The sequence below is a fragment of the Gymnodraco acuticeps genome, unplaced genomic scaffold (genome assembly GCF_902827175.1).
Source record: "Gymnodraco acuticeps unplaced genomic scaffold, fGymAcu1.1, whole genome shotgun sequence".
Classification (NCBI taxonomy): Eukaryota; Metazoa; Chordata; class Actinopteri; order Perciformes; family Bathydraconidae; genus Gymnodraco; species Gymnodraco acuticeps.
In genome coordinates, this window is record NW_022990940.1 from 3,989,336 (window position 1) to 4,014,538 (window position 25,203).

At 41.2% G+C, this 25,203-nt stretch overlaps 1 protein-coding gene across 1 annotated transcript; it reads right to left on the reverse strand.

The window, feature by feature from the left end:
- Positions 1-10,268: 10,268 nt before the first annotated feature.
- On the reverse strand, positions 10,269-25,203 carry wnt3a (wingless-type MMTV integration site family, member 3A). The gene is made up of 4 exons (XM_034234677.1): positions 24,728-25,203; positions 19,467-19,708; positions 13,494-13,759; positions 10,269-13,399 (listed from the first exon to the last, which is right to left on the reverse strand). Exons 1-4 carry the CDS (start codon positions 24,796-24,798, stop codon positions 12,920-12,922), a joined length of 1,059 nt encoding a protein of 352 aa, XP_034090568.1. The 5' UTR covers positions 24,799-25,203; the 3' UTR covers positions 10,269-12,919.

Here is a 25,203-nt window from a genome sequence, read left to right on the forward strand (position 1 = left end):
ACAGATCCTAGGGGTAGTGCTAAATCCACCTTTCCATGCTCCACAGGCAAACACAGTGGTAATATCCATTTGAATGGCTCTCCTCCTTCGCGGTTTCTCCTTTTCGGCTTTATATCTCACTACCCACTGACAGTTGTGATGTGCGGACACAGGACTAGAAATAGGACAGTAGGGGGTGTATTTATTACCCCCCAAAGCACACACACAAACACACAAACAACTTCTTATGTCCTCAATTGTATAAAAGCTTTGACAACGTTTTTTCCGCACGTGTGCACTCACTCTCTCTCTCTCTCTTTCATTTTAAATCCCTTGTTTATTTGTGTCAAATGTGCTCCCAGAACACCTATCCCCACCTGGGGGGCGCGGCACAGCTACAGTAGGATTCAACATAGCTCCTTTATAACAGGTCATTTTATTTTTGACATTTCTGGACAATGTATACAAACTACTGTATTACCTGAGAGGCATTATCCAAGTCGCTGAGTCAGTCATGCCTAAATCAATGTACATGTATGGCTGATCCGGCAAAGAGTGGCTTGTCTGCAGTTTGTGAAAGGAAATGGGATGCCAAGGAGCTAACAGGCTTCCCAGTAGGAAGTGGGTAAGGATCTCAGTAGGGGCCGACTCCCTCTGAGACAAGGCCTTGCAAGGATAAAAACGCTCAGTTAGGGGCTTGGGAACGCTGATCGTGTGTGTGTGTGTGTGTGTGTGTGTGTGTGTGTGTGTGTGTGGTGTGTGTGTGTGTGTGTGTGTGTGTGTTGTGTGTGTGTGTGTGTGTGTGTGTGTGTGTGTGTGTGTGTGTGTGTGTGTGTGTGTGTGTGTGTGTGTGTGTGTGTGTGTGTGTGTGTGTGTGTGTGTGTGTGTGTGTGTGTGTGTGTGTGTGTGTGTGTGACAGAGACAGAGACAGAGGGAATGTGTGTGGAGGCATAAGGGAGTGTTTTATTTGAAATGTTTTGGGCCTTCACAATCTTAAATACAACATTATTCAAATTACTTGGTGAGTTTGGTACAGTATATGGTGTGGCGTTTCAATAATCATGATAATAGAAGCACATTATTAAATGGCCCACAGGCAACCAATAGACTGCTGTGTGAATCGTACAAAGGAGCTGGTTTGGGCTAAGCAGGGCTGGAACTCAGATGGACAGGCATGGGATGCCTCCCTCTGCGTCTCATGTCCTGGATTATAGGTCGGGCAAAATCCCAAAGGAGGTGTGAAGCAGGAAACAAACCAAACATTATTACAACGACCAGCATCGTTGCCATGAGAGGACCCATGCTGGCCTCATCCATTGGCAACAAGTGCCACTGGGCACCCTACCCCACGCCTCGCACAGTAGGGGGCGCTACAGAGAGAGACCGGCTGGGGCAAAAGGATAAATGTGCAGCAGTGTCGGCTGCCAATCACCTTTGTATGGTGATTGTGCGCAGCCTGAAAAGGTTGTTAAGGGGATTTACATAACATTTTGCACTCCGCCCTGGGTAAACACGGAAATATTCGATTGCATATTGAGTCATTGCCGCATAAAAATGGTTCTCATGTATTTTGACAGCACAGTTAATGGAAACAAAAGCAATTATGCGATCTAGATTAATGGCAATGAAGAGTGTAAATGCAAATCAGACCATACATTTGGGTAAGACCCTTTGAAGATGGTGGTAAACCATGGCTTGTTTTAATCGAAATGTTGCTTGTGCTACTGCATTTGTGATATAATACAAATGTTAATGTTACCCCTGTTCTAGTATATGGGGAAGCCATAAGTATCAATGGGAGATGTCCAGGGACATCCGTGACAGATGGTTGAGACAAGCTCTTCAAGGACGCACTTCCTCAGAAAGGACATGTGGGCCTCCAGTATTTGCCCTGTGCTGTGTGTTGTACTTTTTATTGTCTGTTTATTGTATGTTGAATTGTATGGAACAAGCTGTAATAATCTGCACTGAACACGAATTCCACCAGCCTGGCTGTGTGGTCATTAAAGATTCTAATCTAGTGTGGGAGTGGACTGCATTAAGAATGGGAATCGCTGGCTTGCAGGAAAGGGGTGTACTGGCAAGGTGTATGGGTACACGTTGAACACAACGTCCATGCCAGGGAGCTGGATTTCCTTCTAAAGGATGACTTGGTTAGACGTGAGGTTACCATGGTCCATGTCTTTGAAGGGTCTCAGCACCCTTTTAGTGACCTGCATTTAAGGTCACCACCATCTATGAAGTCTAAGGACATTTTGACTGGTGTAATATTTGAGTCTACTTCTGCTCTTTGAAACATCTTCAAGCATTCACATGGTCTATGACGAGCCATTGCAAGATGAAACAACATTGAGGATAAAAGTATTTCTTTGAAAGAGTTTTTTGTTTCCCTCAGTGGGTTGGTTTGAAGTTGATTCATGTTTGCTATGTATACAGGTTTTTAAGGGTTGTCCCACCCCTGCTCCCTGTTTTAAATCCAGCTATATCCCATTGGAGGAGGCATCAAAGATTTAAGTGTCAACCTGTTGCACCCTGGGGTAGATAATTGTTTGGAATGTACAGCATGTTGAAGCAGGGCCTTAAGGACAAACCAGCACCAACCAAAACCTGTGGCATCAAAACCAGGTAGTGTCCAGATCTGGCACATAGGATTCTTCACTTGTCATGTTAATGCCAAATGATTTTTAACACGGTCTCATCTTATTATTCAAAATTCAGGCATCCGTGACATTGACAGGTTGATTGTAAGTGGCCCTTTGGGCCCTTTAGAGGGGCCTCATGGTGACAAGCCTTACATGCTCCCAAGGTGGTCCAAGTATGGTGTTTTTTATTGCTACTGACAACTGATCTCTTTTGGTTATGTCAGCCCCTCAATGATAATCCTGAAGTGATTGAGTAATGAATTTAGATGCATTTTGAACATTGCATACACGTGTGCGTGCCAAGGGCCAAAAAACACAATGATCATTTTAACATCTTATAATTTCGCATTATTTTGGTAAAGTTGGGTTTACTCTAACAATATTAAGGTTAATATACTATCATTTTGTTGGTGATTGTTTTGATAGGGAGAGCTTATTTGTGTCCGGTGTGTGTCTGTGTTTGAGTGTGTATATATATGTGTGTGTGTGTGTGTGTGTGTGTGTGTGTGTGTGTGTGTGTGTGTGTGTGTGTGTGTGTGTGTGTGTGTGTGTGTGTGTGTGTGTGTGTGTGTGTGTGTGTGTGTGTGTGTGTGTGTGTGTGTGTGTGTGTGTGTGTGTGTGTGTGTGTGTGTGTGTGTGTGTGTGTGTGTGTGTGTGTGTGGTGTGTGTGTGTGTGTGTGTGTGTGTGTGTGTGTGTGTGTGTGTGTGTGTGTGTGTGTGTGTGTGTTTGTGTCTGTGTGTGTGTGTTGCTCGACGGCGCACCTGTCTGCCTTGAGGCTGGAAAGGCTACAGCCTCTCATTTCTGGCTGGAACTCGTGCGGTAATGCATTAGAGGGCTTGTCATTGTACTTTATTGAAGGCCTCTGACAAGCTATTTGACACCCGTGACAGGGTCAGAGGTGTCAACCTGCTCAGACTGACAGGGAGATGGACACATGAGGGCACATGCGAATTAGGTTGCTACCCGAGTCAATTGCAGGTTGTACCCCTAGGGCACTTTGCTGCTCAGCCTGATAAAGTGAGGATGTGGTCACGTTTGATGCCTTGACAAAAAGGAGGAACATTTTCTTTCTTTTACATATTTGGCCTATAATGTCTTTGTGTTTTGTTCCTTTTAAAGTTATAACAAACTTCTTGAGGGCTATTACAAATTGTTGTGGGTGATGAATACCTGGAAAACCTACAAGGTGAATGGATTTTTCCAATTACATTTACAAATTGTGGGAAACAACCTGGAAATGTGTAAAAAAAAGGGATAACAGGCACATTGTGTTACAATAATTACAATATTGTGCTCAGCTGCATGTAAACATGTTTGAATCTATGGGCTTGTACTGGGCCACAAAACGGCAAACAATTTAGCTGAAACTGCAAAGGATGGAAATAATGGCACAATGAATTCTAAAGTCTCAAATCCTTGTTAAGACCCTCCATCTTTCAAACTAAACTGGATCACACCAAGAATCTCCTATCCCTTTATCCTGTTTAGATCCTCTAATCCCTCGGCCCTTTTCCATTATTCCTCTTTTTCTCATTTCAAATGGCAACTGTTTGGTTGTCCGGCATTGGAACGTTGAGAATTTGTCCTCTGAGTGAAAGGAAAGAAAATATATTGAAGAAAGGAAGAACAGCTTGACGGAGCCGAGAATGCCACGGATCTCTTTAAGTCCCATAATGAGATGTTTTCTCTGCTCCGAGCTTGTATTGACATGGAGACTAATGATTTCCACAAAGTAATACATTGAGAGAGTAATGCGCAGGGGTGGGAAAGACAACACAAAGTGATATAAGTCGTAGAGTAGCCAAGATGCTCAGTGCCTCTCTTTGTATGGGATGTGAAGAGCCTAAATTACATCACTTCTCTGGAGCAGACAGAGATTCATATACCTTCATGACGAATGTGGAACGTATGACTTATAAAGAAAACACATCCTTCTTGATCACTAACTACATAAAATACCGAATCACCGGTATATTCAATCAAGGTCTGGATAAGATGAAACGATGACAGGACTTATATGAAACTTTCCTGCATGCCGAGACCTTCCAATTAGGCACTAATGCTATCTATATTAACCCTTCGCCCCTTCCCTGACTTAGCTTTATTGAGGGAAGGGCAAGGGGGTTGGGGTTGCCTCAATAAAAACAGCACTAAAAAGCAATTACAGTGTTGTGAAGAATGGGACTTGTCAGTAATTTGCTGTCTAAAACCGAGGAGATTGCAGGTCTGGGGCCGATTGGAATTCTGAGCCTGGAGTGCAGTGTGGGAAAAGCAGTGGGAAGGCAAGCACCACCCTTTGTGAGGTAATTACTGGAACTACCAGAGGCCAGCGCCAGTCCCTGCTAATGATAACCCCGCTCCTCTACCCTGCTAGTCACCTTGTAATTGATACACCCAATCTCACTCACTCAGTACATGTCCACATAATGCAGATCAATTTAGACATGCATGCATCTCTTCTATTCCCTTTTCATCTTGGCTTTTATTTTCAATCAGCAACAATAGAACTTTAAAAAGAATTACAAATAAGAAAATAGAATCAAGCCTGTGAATCGGTAATGTTTGATTAAAGCATTGACCATTGGCCAGTATAACGTAAACCAAATTCTTTCTTTGCATTAGTTGTTTGCAAGTGGAGACATTGTATGAAAAGATGCATAGAAACCGAAAACTGAAGGATGTTTGTGAGTATTTTCTGTTCTTGTGCGTCGCTACATTTGCATAGAGGTTACTTCAAGTGTTCATTGAAACAATACAAGTGTTTCACAAGTTAAATGTTTTCCATCTCTGCTAAGCTTTTCTGAAATAAACGTATTAAAACACTGAAATATAAATTACATATAGTGAACAGTTAACAACTGGTATTACATTTCAGGAACAGTTTCCCTATTCCCACATGCTTTACGTTCAGGAACTTCTTTGACCTTGCCTTCTCATTGCCAGATCAGATGGGGTAAGACACAGCCCAGCAAGGCAGGTGGTGGTGCAAAACGTATGGATGCCAACCACAACAAAATCACACAGAAGATGAAGAAGTGTAAGAAGACTTTTACTCTGCAAAGAAAAAAACATGCTTTTTATTATTTATCTGCTTTATGTGGCTTCAAGACATACTTTTCAAAGCCTCAGTTAAAAGGATATGTTTATTATTAAGTTGTACATTTGTATTTGTGTAAAAGACACACATAATAACTCAATGACAACTCCAACAATTAGGAATGACTTTTCATGGCAGTCCTTTAAATATAAAATCTTAGACCACAACAAATGATGAGTGAAGATGCTTCTGGAAATGCAAACATGCTCTTCCTACCTGCTGAACCGCTCTGAGCTACAGAGAGGTGAAAAGGTGACTAATGAGTGATCATGTCAGCCTCCTCCTCCCTACTACAACCCAGGCCTGCATTGATCTGCAGGATGACCCCTTGTCAACCTCCAGGCTCTGCAGCCCACCACCACTAGCAGGCCACATCTTACAGCATCATACCTGAACACAGAGGGCTCCCTTACTCTTCCTAAAACTGAAGTCAGGCCAGTCAGTGGAGTAATCGAATGCACAAGCATGCATGTGCATTCAACACACACCTGCACACCGTATAGAGCCTAAGTACGTCCCCCATATCATCCCCCTGGTTCCCCCCCCCCCTAGTTTGACTAATGTTCTCTTCTAAGTACAGAGGTGGCAAAAAGTCCTTTGTTGGCTTCAACAATACAAACATGCACTTCAAACAGGGATAAGGCTGCTTTACAGGTGCCACATCTCTCCAGATGATGGTTGTCCTCTATAGAAATCTTACAGATCACCCATCATCCTCATTCATGGTAGGTGACACACTTCACACGTTCCCCTCCCTGGCTGTAAAAGAGAACATGTAATGCCATGACTGCTGCAGATGTTAAGATGTTGCCATCCGAGAACGGTTTGAGTCGACACAGTTATTTGTAGAACATTATTTTGTCTGACTGTAGTGTGTCTAATGTTACAAAAGAGGCAAAAAAAAGTGATTAGTATTGTGTGATAAACAACACATTCGTGGATCTTAAGTTAGAATTTAATGGAAGTGTTGGATAAAGGTGCGAGTGTTGTCAGGATCTATTTATTTAGAAAATAGAAGTGAGAAATATCACTTGCAGGCCATATGAAAACAGAACAAATGAGGCAAATTAAAGTCATTTACCGCGGGGTTAGTTTGCATTAGTATAATTTGAGTCAAATACGGTAATAACATGGGACAGTTTTTCAAATGAAAGCTGTCAATATGCTCTAATTTTTCTACTCAATAACAATATTTATCCATCCATCTTCTCCCGCTTATCCGTGGTCGGGTCGCGGGGTAGCAGTTCCAGCAGAGAAAGAGCAATATTTATTTATACAAATATTTTACTTTTAACAACCTTACGATCTGGCAGGTCCGATGTGTTAAATGTCTTAAATACATGTACCGAATCCAAGGGAATGATCTAATTTTAGATAGAAAACGCATAGACATCAAAAGACAGGCTTCAAAGTCAGTAACATAATGAAATGCCCACACACTTCTCTGTAGTGCAACTTTAGCTCATCACCTTTGCTGTGTTTGACCTAGAAACAAGAAGAGCTTTGAGAACGACATTCTTTAAAGCTGCAGTCAGCATTACAGCTGCTCTCTGATATATCAACTTTTAAACAACTCTGCTTTCGTCATGCAGATAAAACCTCAATTCAAACATAATAGCTATCAATCCTAGTCTGCATGTTTGTTATAAGTCATTTTCATCTTCACAACATCAAAAGACCTCGGGAAGAGTGAAAGCTGGCTGTCACCAAGTGTTACTTCTGTGGGAGTATTTGAATCATGTCATCTGAGTGTGGGTCTTTGCACCACCCCACTGTATGTCGCTCGGCCCCACAACAACAACTCTGCATTATTTAAATGCATGCGGTGGTCTCCTGTGAATGTCAGGGCGGACCTCAGGACATAAAATAAAAAGAAGGACACTGATTGCAATTAGTTTAATTGTCTCCCATTTATATGGTTATTGGGTGGTGCCTCTCGTCGCGTCAAAGTTCTCACAGTCAGGATGCCATCTCTCTCACTGCAGCCACCTTAGCTTCTTCTGGCAAGTATCTGCTAACAAGGTTCATCTCACTTGGGTGACAAAGCTACTAGGTGGGTCTGGTCTGAAGGGAAGGGCCCATTTCCTTCAGCCAAAAGACAGCGTTGTGGCAGGGCCGGAGTTTCTGTCCATCCTGTGATCTGTTTCATGTTTTGTACTTGTTTTCTCCCATTCAGATGGTGTGAAAAGTGTCAAAGGTCGAGGTGTGGAATGAGCTTCTGACAGCCTCCCAGTCACTAAACCAAACCTGAACCTGGCTGGCTCCCAGGGCTTTATACACCACAGAGTCTTCAACAAGTCTTTATTCATTTCCCATCATGAGGCAGGATTTAAATGCCATTGCATTTTTTTTATGAATGTCTGGAAAAATAAGTATTCCAAAGTAATGAGTTTCAGTCGTTGGACAAACTGTGAAAGACGGCTTAAAATATAGAATGATGTGGGGGTGGGCAGACTAATGAATCCACATGAATGAAAACGGAAGGGCATCACTTTTTGTGGTGCTTCCACTCTGGAGGGGGTGTGTATCAATCTTTCTTTGAGATAATGGGGTTAGATAGCAGTGAGACCTGGCCTCTGGTGGTGACATTGTTGCACGGCTCAAAGACTATCAGGGGTCCAGCGGCTGAGCTGGAGCACCGGTGGGCTCTATTCACATCCAACCCCTAATCTATCTTGAGATCAGGTCTTTCTCTTCTACAAAGCTCCATCTATTTCTTAACTCTCATCGCATTTTTCTTCTCTGGTATTATTGTTTCTCCAAAAAGCACAGTTGGCTTCTGCAGTCTCTCAGGAATCACATTATAAGCCCAGCTTTATTTTATTCTTCTTTCGTCAAATGTGGATCCACAGCCCATGTTTGGGCATTATGGCCTAAATCTATTAGTCTTCACGACTGACAACTTGTCCATATTCTGAGTGCGTGACTGTGATTAGATTTCACATTCACAGGCATCAGCATTATCCGTGGCCGTCTGCAGACACAGTCTTGCAGGCGATTAAGGTATTAAACATGGGAACTTCATGGCTGTGTCTTCTGTGCTCGCTATAGGCTTACCTACATAAATGCCATGAAAAGAGTTCAAAGCTTGTTGACCTGTCAGTATAGTGGTCTGATTGCTTCTGTTTATCTTGCCAAACATATTTTATTTTGATGAGATTTTTGTTTTGTTTTAAGGATTGCCACCTGTTTGAGTCAGCTGAATCTGAAACGGGGCGGCTGTGGCTCAGTGGATAGAGTGCTGGACTTCGAATCAGGGGGTAGTTCAAGTCGCACTGCAGTCAGCATGTCGTTGTGTCCCTGGGCAAGACACTTCACCCCAAATTCTTCCTGTGGGGATTGTCCACAGTACTGAATGTATGTAAGTCGCTTTGGATAAAAGCGTCTAATAAAAAAATGTAATGAATCTGGATTCACCACTACATACTGTATCCATAAAATTAGCATACTTTGAATCAGTAAAATGTAAAATACAGTATTCTGTTGTCTGAACTATAGATGCAATAAAAGCTGATTCTTAATCTCTCACAATTGAGATCTGCAACGCATTTATTAACTTGTTGAGTGCATACAAAGACATTGCATGACTTCTAGCCAGGGCCGCCTTAATGCACGGGCTGACCTGGGCTGAAGCCCAGGGGCCTATCATGAGCCAATAAAAAAAAATAAAAAAAAATTCAAATATATATATTTTTTATTTCGGGTGTTTTTTTAAAACATTTTAAATAAACAAAGTCTTGGCTTTCAGAATATGAAACTTTTATTTCCAAAATCACACGTGCCAGCCGCGGGGCCTTGGAGCAAAGTAGGCTGTCTGGTTCTGATAGCGATGGAGTAGCGGGAGAGGAAAAACAGACAGGAGGGACATTATCTGTTGGAGGAGATGGAGAGGACGACGAGGACTTGCTACGTGGAGGGGAGCCAACAGCAACCGGACAAATACATGAGGGAGGCCCGATACGTCACTCATCTGGAGGAGAGGACCAGGCGCGCGTAGAGCAGAGTGGAGAAGTGCGATCACAGAGCCTGCCGAGGAAATGACTTTGATTTGTTGTTTAAATAGGAGGCCTACAAAAACCCCAGGGCCTGATGGCAGGTTAAGGCGGGCTTGCTTCTAGCACTGTTGCCATTATTATTTACCATTAATTCAGTGAGGGTACTCCTAAACAATTCATTTTAGAAGTTTCAAACACAGTCTTCAACCTTTTACCATTACTTTGCACCCTTCAGAAATTGAGTTTGTAACAGAAATCCTAAAAGCAGCGAACACTGTGTCATTGCGCTTGTTTTAATTGTCAAAGGCATCTAGTGACTGAATAATGTTACCTACTTATTTAACATTGACCTGTTGTCTTAAGGTTCATGTTATTTGTTTATACACACATGTTATATGTATGATACTGACCCCAGAGTTCAAGAGCCTTCTTTCAGGTCCCAGAGTTCAATGATCCATCAGTGGCTGTGTTTATTTTTTGGCACTCATGATTTGCTGAAATCCACATCATAATTTATCACACGTGTTAATAGTATTCATAGATAATAGAACAAGTTTGGTTGTTTATGTTGCTTTATTTTGGTGTTACAGAGTTAACTTTAGAAATCTACTACAGGCAGTAAGACAAACGAGGCCTGTGTGCAGTCAGTGAAAAAACAGAGATGAGGTAAAAAGGCTACAGCGTTACAAGTCACAACACTGTTTAAAAAAAATGCATTTAGCAAATATATACTTTTACTTACTAATATGTACATAGCATAAAATAAATAATTATAAAAAAACATGAAATTTTAGAAATCCATAAAAACACAAAAAACTAGTTTGTACAAAACTTTGGATTTTAGGAAAAAATAAGCAAATTGTCCACACAAGCAATCAATCACAAATTAAGTTTACAGTAATAGAACCACTATAACAGGTCTTGTACTAATAATGGCTGCTGTGTACTTTATTAAGATGACTTAAAATGTGAAACTGATTATGGCTGCTCATGTTTATTTTCAGTCGACATGAAGAGTCATGATGGGCAATGAAAATATACATGCCTGAGACGTAGCATTACATTGGCTGTAAACAATAACTTATCAGTAACTTTACACATTTATAGTTGAAGTTATCAGTGAAATGGCAGGCGGCGCTTTCATAAACATTCTGTTACTTGTCTCATCTTTCAGTAGTTTTTCACTTTCCAAATAAATAAATACTTTGTTGTATTTCTTTTCAAATGAAGGGAGGGCAACATAAATCATCTTTGCTCTGATGTTTAGCATGACTACAAAACCATATGCAACTAAAATAACATAAACTCTATTTTGGTCTATTTGGTTAAAATGGGAATTACTGTATGCAACAATTAGCAGAACTTCACATTTTTTTCTCCAAACTACATATGATAGGTTTCTTTCACAGAAAGAATCAAATACATGCAAGAATACACAATGAACACAAAAAGACAATAACATACTGTATGTAAGGACATCAACACACACACATACACAATCACATACACACAACATATTATCATTATTTAGCAGCATTAAAATAAGGGAAGAATTGATAGTTTCAGTGATGCTGCTTGTTGTTTAAGTTGGAGAACCATAAGCCAATGCTGAGAATCATCTCATGCACAAGTTTTGGTGAGGATTTGACCACGACTGCAAACTAAACTGCATTATACAGAGCTCTTATGATGCAGCCTATTTTGTTCTTTCTTTGCCATTTGTGTTGTTTATGCTGGGGAGTTCAGAATTGACCTCTATTCCAACAAATACCAAATAAAAGAATGTTATATATGTAAATAAAACAAAAATATAGTGGGAGTATCCCTTTTATAAATAACAGCTTTCCCCACATCCAGTCCCATGAGACATTGCTAATACTGATAAAAACAAGGAGAACATGCTTCATATTTTTCAACAAGTGCTGACCTTTCAGATTTATTTACAGCCGTCTGACTACCGCAGACGCACAGGGTTTCACTTTCTTGTCTTTGGTCACAACTGTTGGTGTTTTTCAAAGCATTGTTACTCTTAAAGTTGGGGTAGGTAATTTTGGAGAAACCAGCTTGAGTGCGCTAGAATTTGAAAATACACAGCCGGAAAAAATCTGCCACTTCCTTACAGAGCCCCTCCTCCAACACACACGAACGCGCACATGACCAATGAGGGCACGAGATAAGTTTGAGCACAGATGGAAGGCTGACAGGCAGGTAGGCCATCCAGTTATTTTAGCAGGGCCGGCTAAAATGTTTGGTCGTGCTTTTTACAGTACTACGGCTTCCACAGATGACATTTTTTTATGGATTTTTTGCCAAAGCACTTAAGATATTCATTGCTATCGGGATGTTAAGAGCATTCCATGGAATATAACAAAAAGTGTATCTCGAGCAGGTTTCTCAAACTTACCTACTCCACCTTTTAGAAAAAGCTTCCAGTGTTTTTAGGTGTTTCCGGAAATGTGTATATTCTTGTTTTGAAATTGTTCAGTTGATACGGCTCACATTGTCATTGAAAGCAAATATTAACTGGTTAGCTTAACTAATTTGAGCATATGTAAACACATTGCAGCATAATAACTACATTCACTCAGGTGCAAGTGCATTCTTACCCAAACATCAGTAACATATTAACACTATTAAAAAAAACTCACTCACACAACGACAATGTTAGTTTTCAGATATACACATACATATAAAGTTGAGGAGGAGAATGCATGCTATTGAGTGTCATGTAAGTTGTCAACATGTTGGAAAAAACAACTTAGAAAACAACATAAGAACATGTGACACTTTCATTGTTTGCCCCATTGACTTGAAAGTATTGGCAGTGCTGTACTATTCTTAACAAATGAACTACTTGGAATACAGGAAAGAAAAAAAAATCACCAATATGGTGTTTGTCAATCAGCCCACAGTTCTCCTTTCCTACATCAGTACATCAGAAGTCTTTCGTCATCGCTAGAGATATCAACATTGTTGTCATCATCGCCATCATATCAGTTCACATGAATGGAGCTTTATGATGTCAACATCTAATCAACACTTTCAGTTGATCAAGGCAGGGACTGGCTCTTTTCAGCACAAGGCCGCCTGCCACAGGTCGCACAGCTTTACAGTCTCTTATGTCTTGTAGATAAGTTGCTGTATTTGTGAATCGGCCTACTGAAGTCTTTCAATTTTGTTGAGAAAAGACAGGAATCACATGTCCTTATTTGCAGGTGTGCACGTCGTAGACTCTCACACACTCCTGACAGCTGACGTAGCAGCACCAGTGGAAAATACAGTGACACTTCTCCTTTCTCTTTTCAGTCCTTGTGTTATGACCTCTGCCGCAGCACAGCAGGTCACACCCATCTATACCATGGGACGTCAGGTTGCAGATGCGATCACGGGTGCCGAAGGAGCCAGTCTCAGGATTGGGGTCACAGAAATTGGGTGAGATTTCATAGTAAACCAGGTCGCGCTCTGTTGGGGGTTTGAAGTAGTTGTATTTTGGTCTCAGGGTCTCAACCCATCCACGGGACTCCTTATGTTTCTCCACCACCATCTCTGATGCGCTGTCATACTTATCCTTCATGTAGTCGCCAATAACTCTGAAGTCAGGCTGAGACCACCAGCACGTCTTGACCTCGCAGCTTCCTGACAGCCCATGGCACTTACACTTGAGAAACATGTTGTCGTTGAGGGACTAAGGATACAAAAAATTAGGTATCAGTGAAATATCTGAAAGAAGAAAAAAATACTACACACAATCAGCAAAAAGAGCATTTTAGGAAACTCACCATTCTCCCTGCCTCATTGTTATGGCGGTTCATGGCTGAGCGTGCATCAGGGCGATTCTCCCTCGCATCAGCAAACTCCCTGGACACCATGCTCCCAAAGTCCACATCCTCGCTGCATCCACCCCACTTCCATCCCTCACCAGGGGGGCCCTTGTGGCGTGTGTCACATCCGCAGATTGTGGCTGAACCATCAGCGCAGGCACGGGTCACTGCAAATGCCACTCCCGCCGAGGCAATGGCATGAACAAATGCTGACTCTCGAGTAGCTGAAAAGAGAAGTTCGAGTATCTGTAAGTGAAAAGTTAACATCTTTGGATGTCACATACTGTAACTTGTCAATGATTGTTTTTAGGATTTAATTCAATTAAATTCAACTATTAATTTATAGAGAAGTTGTCCTGTAATTGCTAGAGAATGGTCACAACATGTTGATTTCTGCTTGTGTTTGGTCTTGTGTGATTCCATGAGAAAAATGTTTCAACGCAGGCCAACAAGACAATTCAAACAAACTAGACATGCTGCGATTTCCATTAATATCGTTGCCTTTAGGTAGTATCTACCGAGATAAGCTGAGATTGTGGTCAGTCAGCCCAGACATCAATCACCCTGTCTCTGAATAAGGCTAGCATGGCCTCTATGCTTCAGTTTGAAATAGCTGACTGATGACTCAGAGGGATCAGGATCTTCCAGAGAGATGAGAGGAAGAGTCGGGGCTGACAGGCCTATAATTAAGAGACTCAATTAAGCTTTTGAGAGGTTAGGAAGCTGCCTCACACTGTGGGGACAAATCATAGACACAACATGGAGATGGAAATGTAGTGTCCATATATGCAATATCAAACAACATTTCCCAGAGCAAGGAGACATTGTTCGCTCCCAGCTTTAACATAATTCATTATGACAAGGATTTTGCCCTGGATATGTGTACTTGTATGGTCTTGCACTATCTCAAGAAAAAATACCTAGAAACATGATAAAGAATATAGTAACACCAGGTGTAAATACGAAATGTACAATCAGAAATTAAAGAAATGTAGAGAAAGGTGTAAGGATCAATAGTGGAATCTGGGGTTGTGTATCTGCATATGTGATTGTGTGTGTGACAAATTCATAAATAGGCAGTACATGGTTCTGTCTAAAGAACAAAAACGACAGAGGGAAAGAACAAAAAGGAGTATAAAGCTAAATAGGAGCTCCTCCCTTACAGCAGGTTCCAACCAGTTTGAGGACTAAAGGGCATTAGGAACAATGATGCAAGAGAAAGGTCTACTGGCATCCTCCACCACCCACTTCATACTGCTATTGTAAACCCACAAGGTAACTTGTTGTGTTCACAATACATTCAAACCTCTGCTCTCATTCCTGGCATCCCACTTACTGCATCCACTATAGATCATTTCACTTGAATATTGAATTATTTTCTATTGCAATCAAGGGGGGCTCCGGGCTGAAATAATTCGACAGTGATTCATAACACATGAATCACAAAACAAACAAAGTATGAGTTGTTAATTTTGGGGCTTCAAGTTAGTGGTGTCTGAGGTTATTACATTCATTTTAAATGTCAAGGATAGGAAAAAGCCTCTTCCAAGCATACAGAACTACATCAGTTTAATTAGACTCTTATCTGTTACACAACAATGTATCATCATCATCATCATCATATAAATATAAATACATTTTCTGGAGTCACAAAATGTCAGTATTGATGAAAGGTGTGAAGAAATATGGACCCAAAATGGTATCTTGGCAAACTCCTTTGGATATGTAACCTTATGGATGACTGGCAATCATTCTGTGGAGCATAAGGGGGTCGAGGAGTTCAATTGGGAGAGGAAAAGAGGATTATCTTGGGATAATTTGAGCAAAGAGAATAATGGGGGCAAATGTAATATGTCCTAGTGTCTCGGTAGGTCTTTAAGGTCGTAGACTTTCTTTTGACCCTCCCACACCCTTCAATAAGTCCTTGATTTCCATAAAAAAAGACTGGTGATGATGTAACATGTCTAATCCCCTCAAACTTCATCGAAGTATATTTCTCTGCCAAGCAATGATGATACTGTCCATGCAAACCTATATTTTGAAGTTGCTGAAATCTATTGTTTATAATATAACATATTACTAAAATATTTGTGCTAATAGATAACAAAGATTCAATGGTTTATAAAAAAGGGTATTACTCCACACATCTCAAAACCAAAGTGTGAACCTTGTTCCATTTTGTTTTTTGTTGGAAAAAGCCAACAAAAGTTTAAGAAACAATTACATTTTTCATACAGTATGTTTTTGTCAATCTACTACTTCTGTATGAAGCGTGGTGTTTCACATAACCTTTACAGCGGTTATCAACACCTGAAACAGCACTTACTTGACCTGGAAACACCAGCTCTTACGGTACATTAGTTTCCCGTCTTAACTTGATTTTACGACTAATTTATGGTATTTCAGGACACTCTTACTCCAACAATGCTCCTCCACCAAACTTTGCCAGACCCTGGCAGGCCAAGTGGTCCCTACAACCTGCTGGGGGGTTGAATCCCCTATTGTGCTGCCACTGTCACGCTGTGTTAGTCCCACAATGGCCCCAGATATTTTATATGAAATTTGCCCTGGCCGGTGATTAGTGGGGACCAAGTTAAGTCATAGCAACAGAGAACTATGCATTGGCTGGACCCCGCTTGTCGGCAGACGGGGAAATCCCTATTCAAATGGTTTAATAAAACAATCTAAAGGGCGTGTGAATGGGGAAAAGCACTTTTTCTCCTGCTTAATCTCATGGTTGCGAAGATATTGTGCTCAGAGCAGTGCCCAGCAGGGAGTGGGGCTAAGGTCCCCCCATCAACTCCATTTACCACACCCCTTCTTTCTTTCTTGCCCAGAGTTAATGATATACTGGTGTGCTAGTTTCCCTCCCCCAGAATGGAGAGACATACGTCTCATGATAAGCATAGACCTCTTAGCTCATCCTAAATAGTTACACTTTCTCATCCTCAGGTCATAGGTCATAACCCACATCCCCTGACCTTTTCCTAGTTAGTTTAGTGGGGACTTAATAATTTAGGGTAATTTATCAGGTGAATTTCCTGGTGACTGCAGACAAGACAGAGGTAACTAAGGAATTAGGTTCAGTCAGAGCTACAAAAGTATGAAAGCTAGCAATCCATTCCACATGCTTTGCATATGATGTAATAGGAGCTTCCTGTAAACCTCATTTACATTTAATGGTTTCAAGTAGAATAGTGATGCTGCATGTCTATACCTGTGTGGGTGGTAACACCTGTAAAATAGTGGCTGTCCACTTTTTGTAGAAAAGTTGCCTTCACTAATTCTATGACTCATAAACTGGAGCATGATTATACCCATATAGTAGGTAGGTGTTCTGTAAAGAATGCAGAAACAGCTCTGGGATCGGCTCCACGGACTAAGAACACCTGCACAGCTTTCTATTACCTTTCATCACAGGCAGATTCCAGCAGTGCGTGTTTTGACACTTTAGTTAATGTAAATTAATGAGTGCTGACGCAGACATAGCCAGGAGCTAGGGATCGTGATTCGGGGTGTGGAGTGAGAGAGAAACATAGAGAGAGGATCAGGCTATGTGGAAGGGAGAGAGAACATCCACATAGGAGAAGTATGTGTCCATTTTCAAGGCAGGAAAAACGTAACTCTTTTATGTTTTGATGCATGAATTTTGGTAAGAGTGTGCGTGACAGTGTGCTTTTAGATCGATGAGTGTTTGTGTGTTTTCAAGCCAATGTCTGATTACATTTGGTTGTGTAAGTGATCCAAGCAGACACGAAAACATTTTTCAATTCTATTATTTTAAACTAGTCTCAACTCAATTTACAGAATGGCCTTCCGTAATAGTCCATGTTTTTATTCTTTAAGTACTTATCCATTGCCTAATCCACCTCTGTAAAACAAACTTCTCATGTCCTCTGTGAAGATGAGGAGGGCATGGGCAGTGATGGGCTAACTGATAGGAACTAAGCCCCTGAAGCCAATAAAGGCGCCTACTCCTCCTTTCAGCTTTGGACCCTAAAAAGGCAGGAGGAAACCGACACACAACAGACTCTGAATCGCAGACAAACAGACACCAGTGAGGACAATGGCCCTGTTGCACAGACAAACACCAGCATCAATCAAATCCAATGAAATGGAAGCCCTCTCCTACTATGCCCTATCAAAGGCCTGTGAGCCCCTGAGTCACTCTCATTGGCCTCTGACAAAGGCACTTAATCCAGCCACTTTGACCTCTCACATTATTAAGGGCCTCAGTGACCTTAATCCAATCAAAATGATTTACTAAAGCCCAGTAGCTGCCTCCTCTTTCCGCTCAGTACCCCTGTAATTTAGGCCTTGGAGGGGCGGCAACGGGAGCGATGTGGTGGCATTTTGCACCACAATAGGGCTCGGATTGAGAACCCCTATCGTTAGCCACCTACTTGAGCTCAAGCCTCTTCTATCAACTGGCTCAGGAGTTTATTAAAAGCAATTGCCCTAAGTAACCTCCAACCCCCTGTGTTTGCATCAATCTTCTGTAAACTAGGTGACAGGTTAAGATCTTCGACCCACAACCCTTATGTTTGACGCTCATTCTCAATGTTGGAGCCTGTAGCTCATTTTAGACTTAGGCAGAGGAGACAAAAAACAAATAGGAAAGACAAAAACCTTAGTAACAAATGTGTCTGCTGCACTCACATGAGGAATTCAATTAATACTTTTTGGAAATGCCCTCATTTACTTTCTTACAGAGAGTTGACGACAAGATTGATACACTCACTTGTGTCAGTTAAATACGAAGCTAAAGAAAGCAGACATTTAGCTTAGCACAAAGACTGGAAACCGCTAGGCAGGCTCTGTCGAAAGGTAACATAATATGCCTCCCAGCACAGTGGGGATTTCTGCTGCCTGAGCCCATAAGTAGACCAGACTTGACATACACTTAAAAGTCCTAATACATAATCACAGAATCTAATGGGAAAAATGTATTTTGAAAAACTCCGGTTCACAGTCTTGTGTAAGTCACTTCAGAGGATTGTGCAGCAGAACAATCACAGGGGATTCCCTCCTAAAGAAAACTCTAACAAGACAGAACTCACTCTTCTAATTGTGTACATTATTTCAGGCATACAGGCTGCTCAGAGCTTGTTCAGTCCAAGCTCTATTTAAACAAGGATTTGAACGAGCATAATGAATGATGCACAAAGGGAGTGCAGCTTTTGTAATGCAAATACAAGACGGAGAGCATATAGATTTGTTAATGGAAAAGTTAATCAACATATATAGAGATATATTAGGTGGCTTTCTATTTTTCAGTTCTAGTCTGTTTTCAGCAGCTTTGAAGAACTAACTTGTAAGAAAGTACCATAAACATAATTTGGGGGCAGTAGGGTCAGAGAGCTTCGCTAAAGAGGTTTGGTAGGTATACACATGCCTTAACTAATAGCATTACCCTTCTCCACTATTACTTAAGTATTTACATGATTTAACTATTGGCCTATTAATTTGTTTGTTTAGGAAAGACATATGTTGCTCTCGTATTTTCATATTTTCTTCTTTCTCAATTAAACACTATTTATCGGCAAGTGGCACTTTTGCAAATTCTGCAGAAGACTGATTTTGTCTAATCTTTCAATCCTGGTATCGGAAAACCTGAATTTAATGATTGTTAGTCATATGAGATATGAGTCAAGTATACCACAGTTTATTATTCCAAATTAAAGTACCAGGGAATCTTTTGGGGGAATTAAAACCTGTATATTTTCTTAATGTCTTTAATTTTTTGTAAAGCACTTTGAATTGCCTTGTGTTGAAAAGTGCTATATAAATAAACTTGCCTTGCCTTGCCTTATATTGGCAGCCTGAATGATGCACACTGACAGGTTATTTGCATGCAAAAGAAAACAGCATTGTATGCTAATGTTAAAGAGAGCAAGCTGCAATGCACATGTCTTTGATGTGTTACATTACCTTTATCTAAAACTGGCCCAAAAATGGCCAGATTGTCATTGACGGTGGTGCAGTTCCAGCGTCGGCCTCTGAACTGGTGCTGGCACTCCTGGATTCCAATCTTCACCCCCTCGGCCACACTGGGCATGATTTCCACGTAGTTTCGGCAGAAGCGCAGCTGCTTGGGCACCAGACCTGGGATACTGCCACAGAGGATGGGTTGAGTGCCCAGTGAAGAGTACTGGTGGCCCACTGCTAGTGACCTACAATGAGAGGGGAAATCACATTGTTATGATTGCATTGTCTCTGTCTATCTTTATCCATTGACTTAACAGAACCCAAGAGGAAGACTAATTTCCCTCTCCAGGTGCAGTGTAATTGAGCGTCTGAGTTTGATTGTGTTTGTTTGCTGTATCAGATGCTACCATTAGGCGTCCATCCTTTATCCCTTCAACTACCCTCTCTGCAGACACCTGGCCTTTGTGTGAATTGAAATTGCAGCCCTGCTGCCACAGAAGCAAGCAGTGTTTCTGTCTAAGATGAAAGTCCACAATGCATCTAGAGGTCTTCATAGACCTTAAGCTGACAACTTGGGAAACTACACCTTGTTATTAACTGTCCGCACACTTAACAGGCCTTCGGCTTAGGGTAATAAGAGTGCAAACCCTACATTGAAACTTCAGAGAGTGTATTAAGTGTAACACAGAACCCAACCCCCCTCTTCCTTTGAGGAAGGTATTCTGGGATACAACAAGTGCAAACTTGGTTCACTGATTACATCTCTCCGTCTCGTTCCCTTTAGTGCTTTCTCTCTGTCTTTCTGTCTTTATTTTCTGTGTCCTCTCAATTAGGACTTTTAGTGACTAGTAATCATAGAAATGGGATATCCATTGTATCATTGAATAGTATGTAATTTAGCTGAATTTTACAAAACATTTAGCTGTTCTGTGCTTGTACATGACCATCTGTTGGCTTTTCCACATCACATAAAGCTTTATTGGCTCAAATTAAAGGTGAGTAATTGGTTTGACTTGCAAGCAAAGCCTTTTCAAAAGGAAACATTTAAATGTCAAGACATTATTGTAATTAAGATGAACAAACACATTTTCTTTAAATGCATGACCCGCTGACCGGAGAGCTTGAGGTTCTTTTTAAATACAATGTCAGTAAAATCAATATCCTGACTACTTGATTATTTAATAGCAGAGTGCCTATTATCCTTGGCAAGGGTAGCAACAAAGTAGCTTGTTGGCAATCGAGACAAGTCTACATTTCATCGCAACTGTCTATTAAACAGTGAACACTGGCAGCAGTATGCTGATCCTCCCTGAGTGATATGGGCTTGATAATAGTTACTGTAGCTGTTGCACAAAGGCAGAGCCAGAGCAGGTGTGCAGTCTCTTGCCGCTCAGTTAGCTCTCCGTTGACCCGTTCACTGTTGTTCAAGGACTAATCGCTGATCACAACAAGATTACTGAAACTCCTGACACTGGCCTAAGGCTGCTTTCTTTAAAGGCTCACAGCCCAAGGAAAGATCTCCTCAGCCAACTGACCCCTGGCTGACCACTTCGGACGGCAAAAAAACAGGATGACCTTGAAGACCAATATATAGGGAAATGTAAAGGCTGAATGAATTTCATTTTCAATATAGCACGTTAATGCTTTCTGTGGTTAAGGTGTTTGTAAACCATTTGCTGAGAGTTAACCAGTTATTCCTCCCGGACAAATATCAGAGTTGCCTGTCACACTGCTTTTCACAGAATATTTTGTCTAATTTCTACAGGCTAGACCGCTCTAGTTAATCATAAAAGAGCGGTTTAGTAAGCAAGCAAAGAGAAATGGGTCCATAGGAAGTCGTATTTGTCTGCAGTTTGTCTGCAACATACATCAGTAAACAAGCACTGGCCTCTCTTTGGCCCTCTCTTCAGACAATACACCCTGAAGCGCATATTTCCCAGCAGAAACTGAGTCTACATCCCAAACTGGTACAGACTTTGGTTTGCCTAACACGCACAAATTCATCAGAGGATCATCATTGGGAGATGTTTACTGTGACTCAAGGCAGGTGAAACAAGCGCTGCAGGCCAGCATTTTGTAGTACTCCTACTGTCAGTCTGGTATTGAACCTCCTCTGCTTCCTTTTCCTCTATGGGGAAACATGTGACGCCCCTGAGGTTTAGATGCCATTTCCATCAACTCCATCATTAACAAAGGCTTTTGCACAAGTGAATGAGCTCCAAATGCATCTCATCAGCAGAACATAGTGCAGAAGAAAGGTCATGTGGGAGTTTCCTTTTGACCAGAGTCTGTAATGAGCCTTATTACTCATCAAGACTACACCTGTGAGGGTCTTTTTACATGATTTCTGCTAGGTCATCTACCTGTGTCACACCAACCCTCATGAGTCAATGGGCTTTGATTGCTCTACTCACGCAAGTCTGTCTCAGCGGGGCTGAGTAATCCATGCCACCTCTTCCTGTGTTAGGAAATGGCCTAAGAGAGGAGGCAGGGCATGTTCAACCGGGGGTGATTTATGTTTTTTTCAAAGGAGCTGTTGCAAAATGGTGAATACCAGCCCTGACAAATATTTCCACTTAAATGCTGGTTTTGGCATATATTGAGTGCTTTGATACACTTTGTTCTAATTCATGAGAAAATCATTCTTCAAAGCAGCTGCCCTCCAAAGAGCAGCAGGTCTCCCTTGAAAAAGAGATCAATGATCTCAATGGGATTCATCTGTATAAATAAAGGTTTGAAATGAAATGAAATGAAAGAATCAAACTGTTGGCATAAGTGGTCAAAAAAGAGGTTTATGATATAAAATAAACACTTTAGTTAAAATTGTTTAAAATACTTAAGAAAAGCATACATCATATTCAATTTGTGTTATAGTATGGCTTTCCCCCTCTCATCTAAGTGTATCCAGCGCAGGTTTAATGCATATTTCAGCAAGCCCAAGCAGGGTACCTTAGAATTACCACTTTACTCGTGGGCCCTGGGGCCTTGGAGCCGACTTTGACATCAAGAGAATATGTTTGGGAAAAGGAATGTGCGGCAAGCTTTCACCTCCAGGTATTTATCTTCTAAGGTGGGGTGGACTAGGGAAGGGGGCGGCGGGGTGGCGGGTGCAGCCAGGCTATGTCATGGCAGGTCGAGTAGAGACAGACATGAACCTGTCTTAGTACAAATCTAGATCTCCAGAGAATAGTGTGGCACAGAGGTTGAGTGTGATGTAGCTCCGATGGCCACTTGAAGCAAAGTTTAGCATAGTCTGTCAGCAAAACATCACAGGTTGCTTTCCACACAAGGGAAAGCTCTTAGGTAGCTGACACGCCGTTTGGAAACGGAGAGACAATGAAGCTGTATTGAGCGCAATCCAAAGGGAACCACGTTATTTGACTTGGGATGAGTTGCTATGTAACAAAAACCACATCAGTTGCCTCATAAGAAAAAAACAACAACTTTAGTATTACGTCAAGAATGTTCAACTCAAAGTGACTTAATGTGCTATTTCTGCTGTCAAAGATTGTTTGTACTGGTAGGAGTGATATAGCAAACGTACTCCTGTTGGGTTTATTTGCCGCTCTTTTGCTCCTGTAGTTACAGTCTTCGATAAAAGACCTGGCCCACCCTCCAATATCAAATCATCAACATATAAGTGAGTTCTTGACTTGCTGCAGTTTTGCAATGACAGAATGGAAACCTGCCATCCATTGTGTCATTCAAAACTGGCTCCACAAAAAAAAAAAAAAGCTCTTTTGGAGATCAAATATAAAGCCCCTCTTTTCTCTGTTAAGCAGTGTGCACAAGTGTGTCAATCAGCAGGCCTAAAACATGGCAACGCACACACTGGCATCAACAGAAAAAATTGCAAAAGATGCTTAACAGGTGATAAAACACAAAAACTAATGTCGACAGCAAGCTGGAGGAGAGCAGTGTAACTGGATGCACTCACTTTTAAAACCAGGACTTTGGACTGGTTTGGGTTGGATTTTTTCCACCCACTGTTTTATCAGGATTTCCTTCCAGCTGTGCATGTAATTAGTTTCTCATCAGTATTACCACCACGAGCCCCATTAAGGGAAGTAATATGGTACACCCAACATCGCAGAAAAGCAGACTATTTAAAGATAGAAAAAATAGCTCTAGTAAGACATTTGTTATTAACGTGTAAAAGCTGAAGAATCTTGTAATACCAAAAAAAGACAACTGAACTAAATAGTATAGTTTTTTTCTTATATGAGGAATTAGGATGCTGCAACATTTATATTGCTCCAGTGCATTTTCTGCAGCAACTCTGTTCTTCTGTGTGGTTAAAAACTGAAATAAAATGAAAGGACATCAGATGCTGATTTCCGAGGACATTTGGAACATAAGGAAACTGATGGGAAAATAATTAGTGATAGAGTGATAGCCCATACCCACAATGTCCATTACAGCAAAAGCTGCAATCACACTTAAAACGGTTGAATTCGTTTTTTTAGCCTTTAGTTAAAAGTGCAAAAGGTGTCCTAAGTCTGACAAGAAAACATACTGTATTGTATTTCAAATGCCATGCTGGTTATCCTCATTAAATTACTTTAAATATTATAAATCACTCAAAGAATACACCATATAACAGTGTGTTGGGTAACATTTCATATTTGTTGTGCCACTTCGACCCCATACACAGACGAGTGGACGTGCGCACACACACACACACACACACACACACACACACACACACACACACACACACACACACACACACACACACACACACACACACACACACACACACACACACACACACACACACACACACACACACACACACACACACACACACACACACACACACACACACACACACACACACACACACAATTGCATGCACACAAACTTTGCACCTGCTGCACTATGAATTAAATTGATCTAAATTGCATCGTTAATGTTGAAAATGTCGTAGTGCATAGCATTACAAAGTAAACGTTGAATTAAGGAAGAAACTTGTTCTTTCGTAAGTTGTTTTGGTTTCTACAGGTCTGTTCTCTGCTATTGTGTTAAAAATAAAATCACGTTTTTCGCTCTTTTATTGCACCTTTTATCTTTAGCACCTTAACGTCTGTGTTAAACGTCTCTAAACTTTATTATTGGTGCACATAAATGTTCCGCTGCTGTCAGAAACGAAATAAAAACCATAACCACACTGACACAAAAGCGGATCATCAAATTATTATCAACATTTTAAAATAACATGTCACCATTCGTTCGTTCAGGGATATAATGAATACAAAACTTACCACCAGATGGGATAACTTGCCATGACATGCGTAAGCCCACAGAGCAACAGGAAACATCCAAGGTATATCATCCTTAAAGTTTCTCTAAAACTTCTCCAGCAGAACGCCTACATGCGCGCTCCTACGCGCACTGTGATTTTAACTGAAGATTGGACAAAAATGAAAAACGAATCTGCACCGGTGGATTTTTATTTCTCTCCTCCAAAAAACAGTGAGGGAGAATCTATCTTTCGCGACTACTCGTGGCAGAACTCGGGAGCCAAATATTAAAAGTTAAAAGCTGCTTGCGTTTTTAGGACCCAATCAGCAGGTATTGCCAAAGGGGGAATTCTGATGATATGTTCCCTCTGTTGCCTTGTCAGGCAGTTTGAACTCAGACAACAGAATGAGCTAATTTTAAGATGTGTTTTAGTGCTCATTGAGAATTGGTCGCATTAGCATGCAGTGTGTGTGTGATATATAATGTTGTTTAAAGG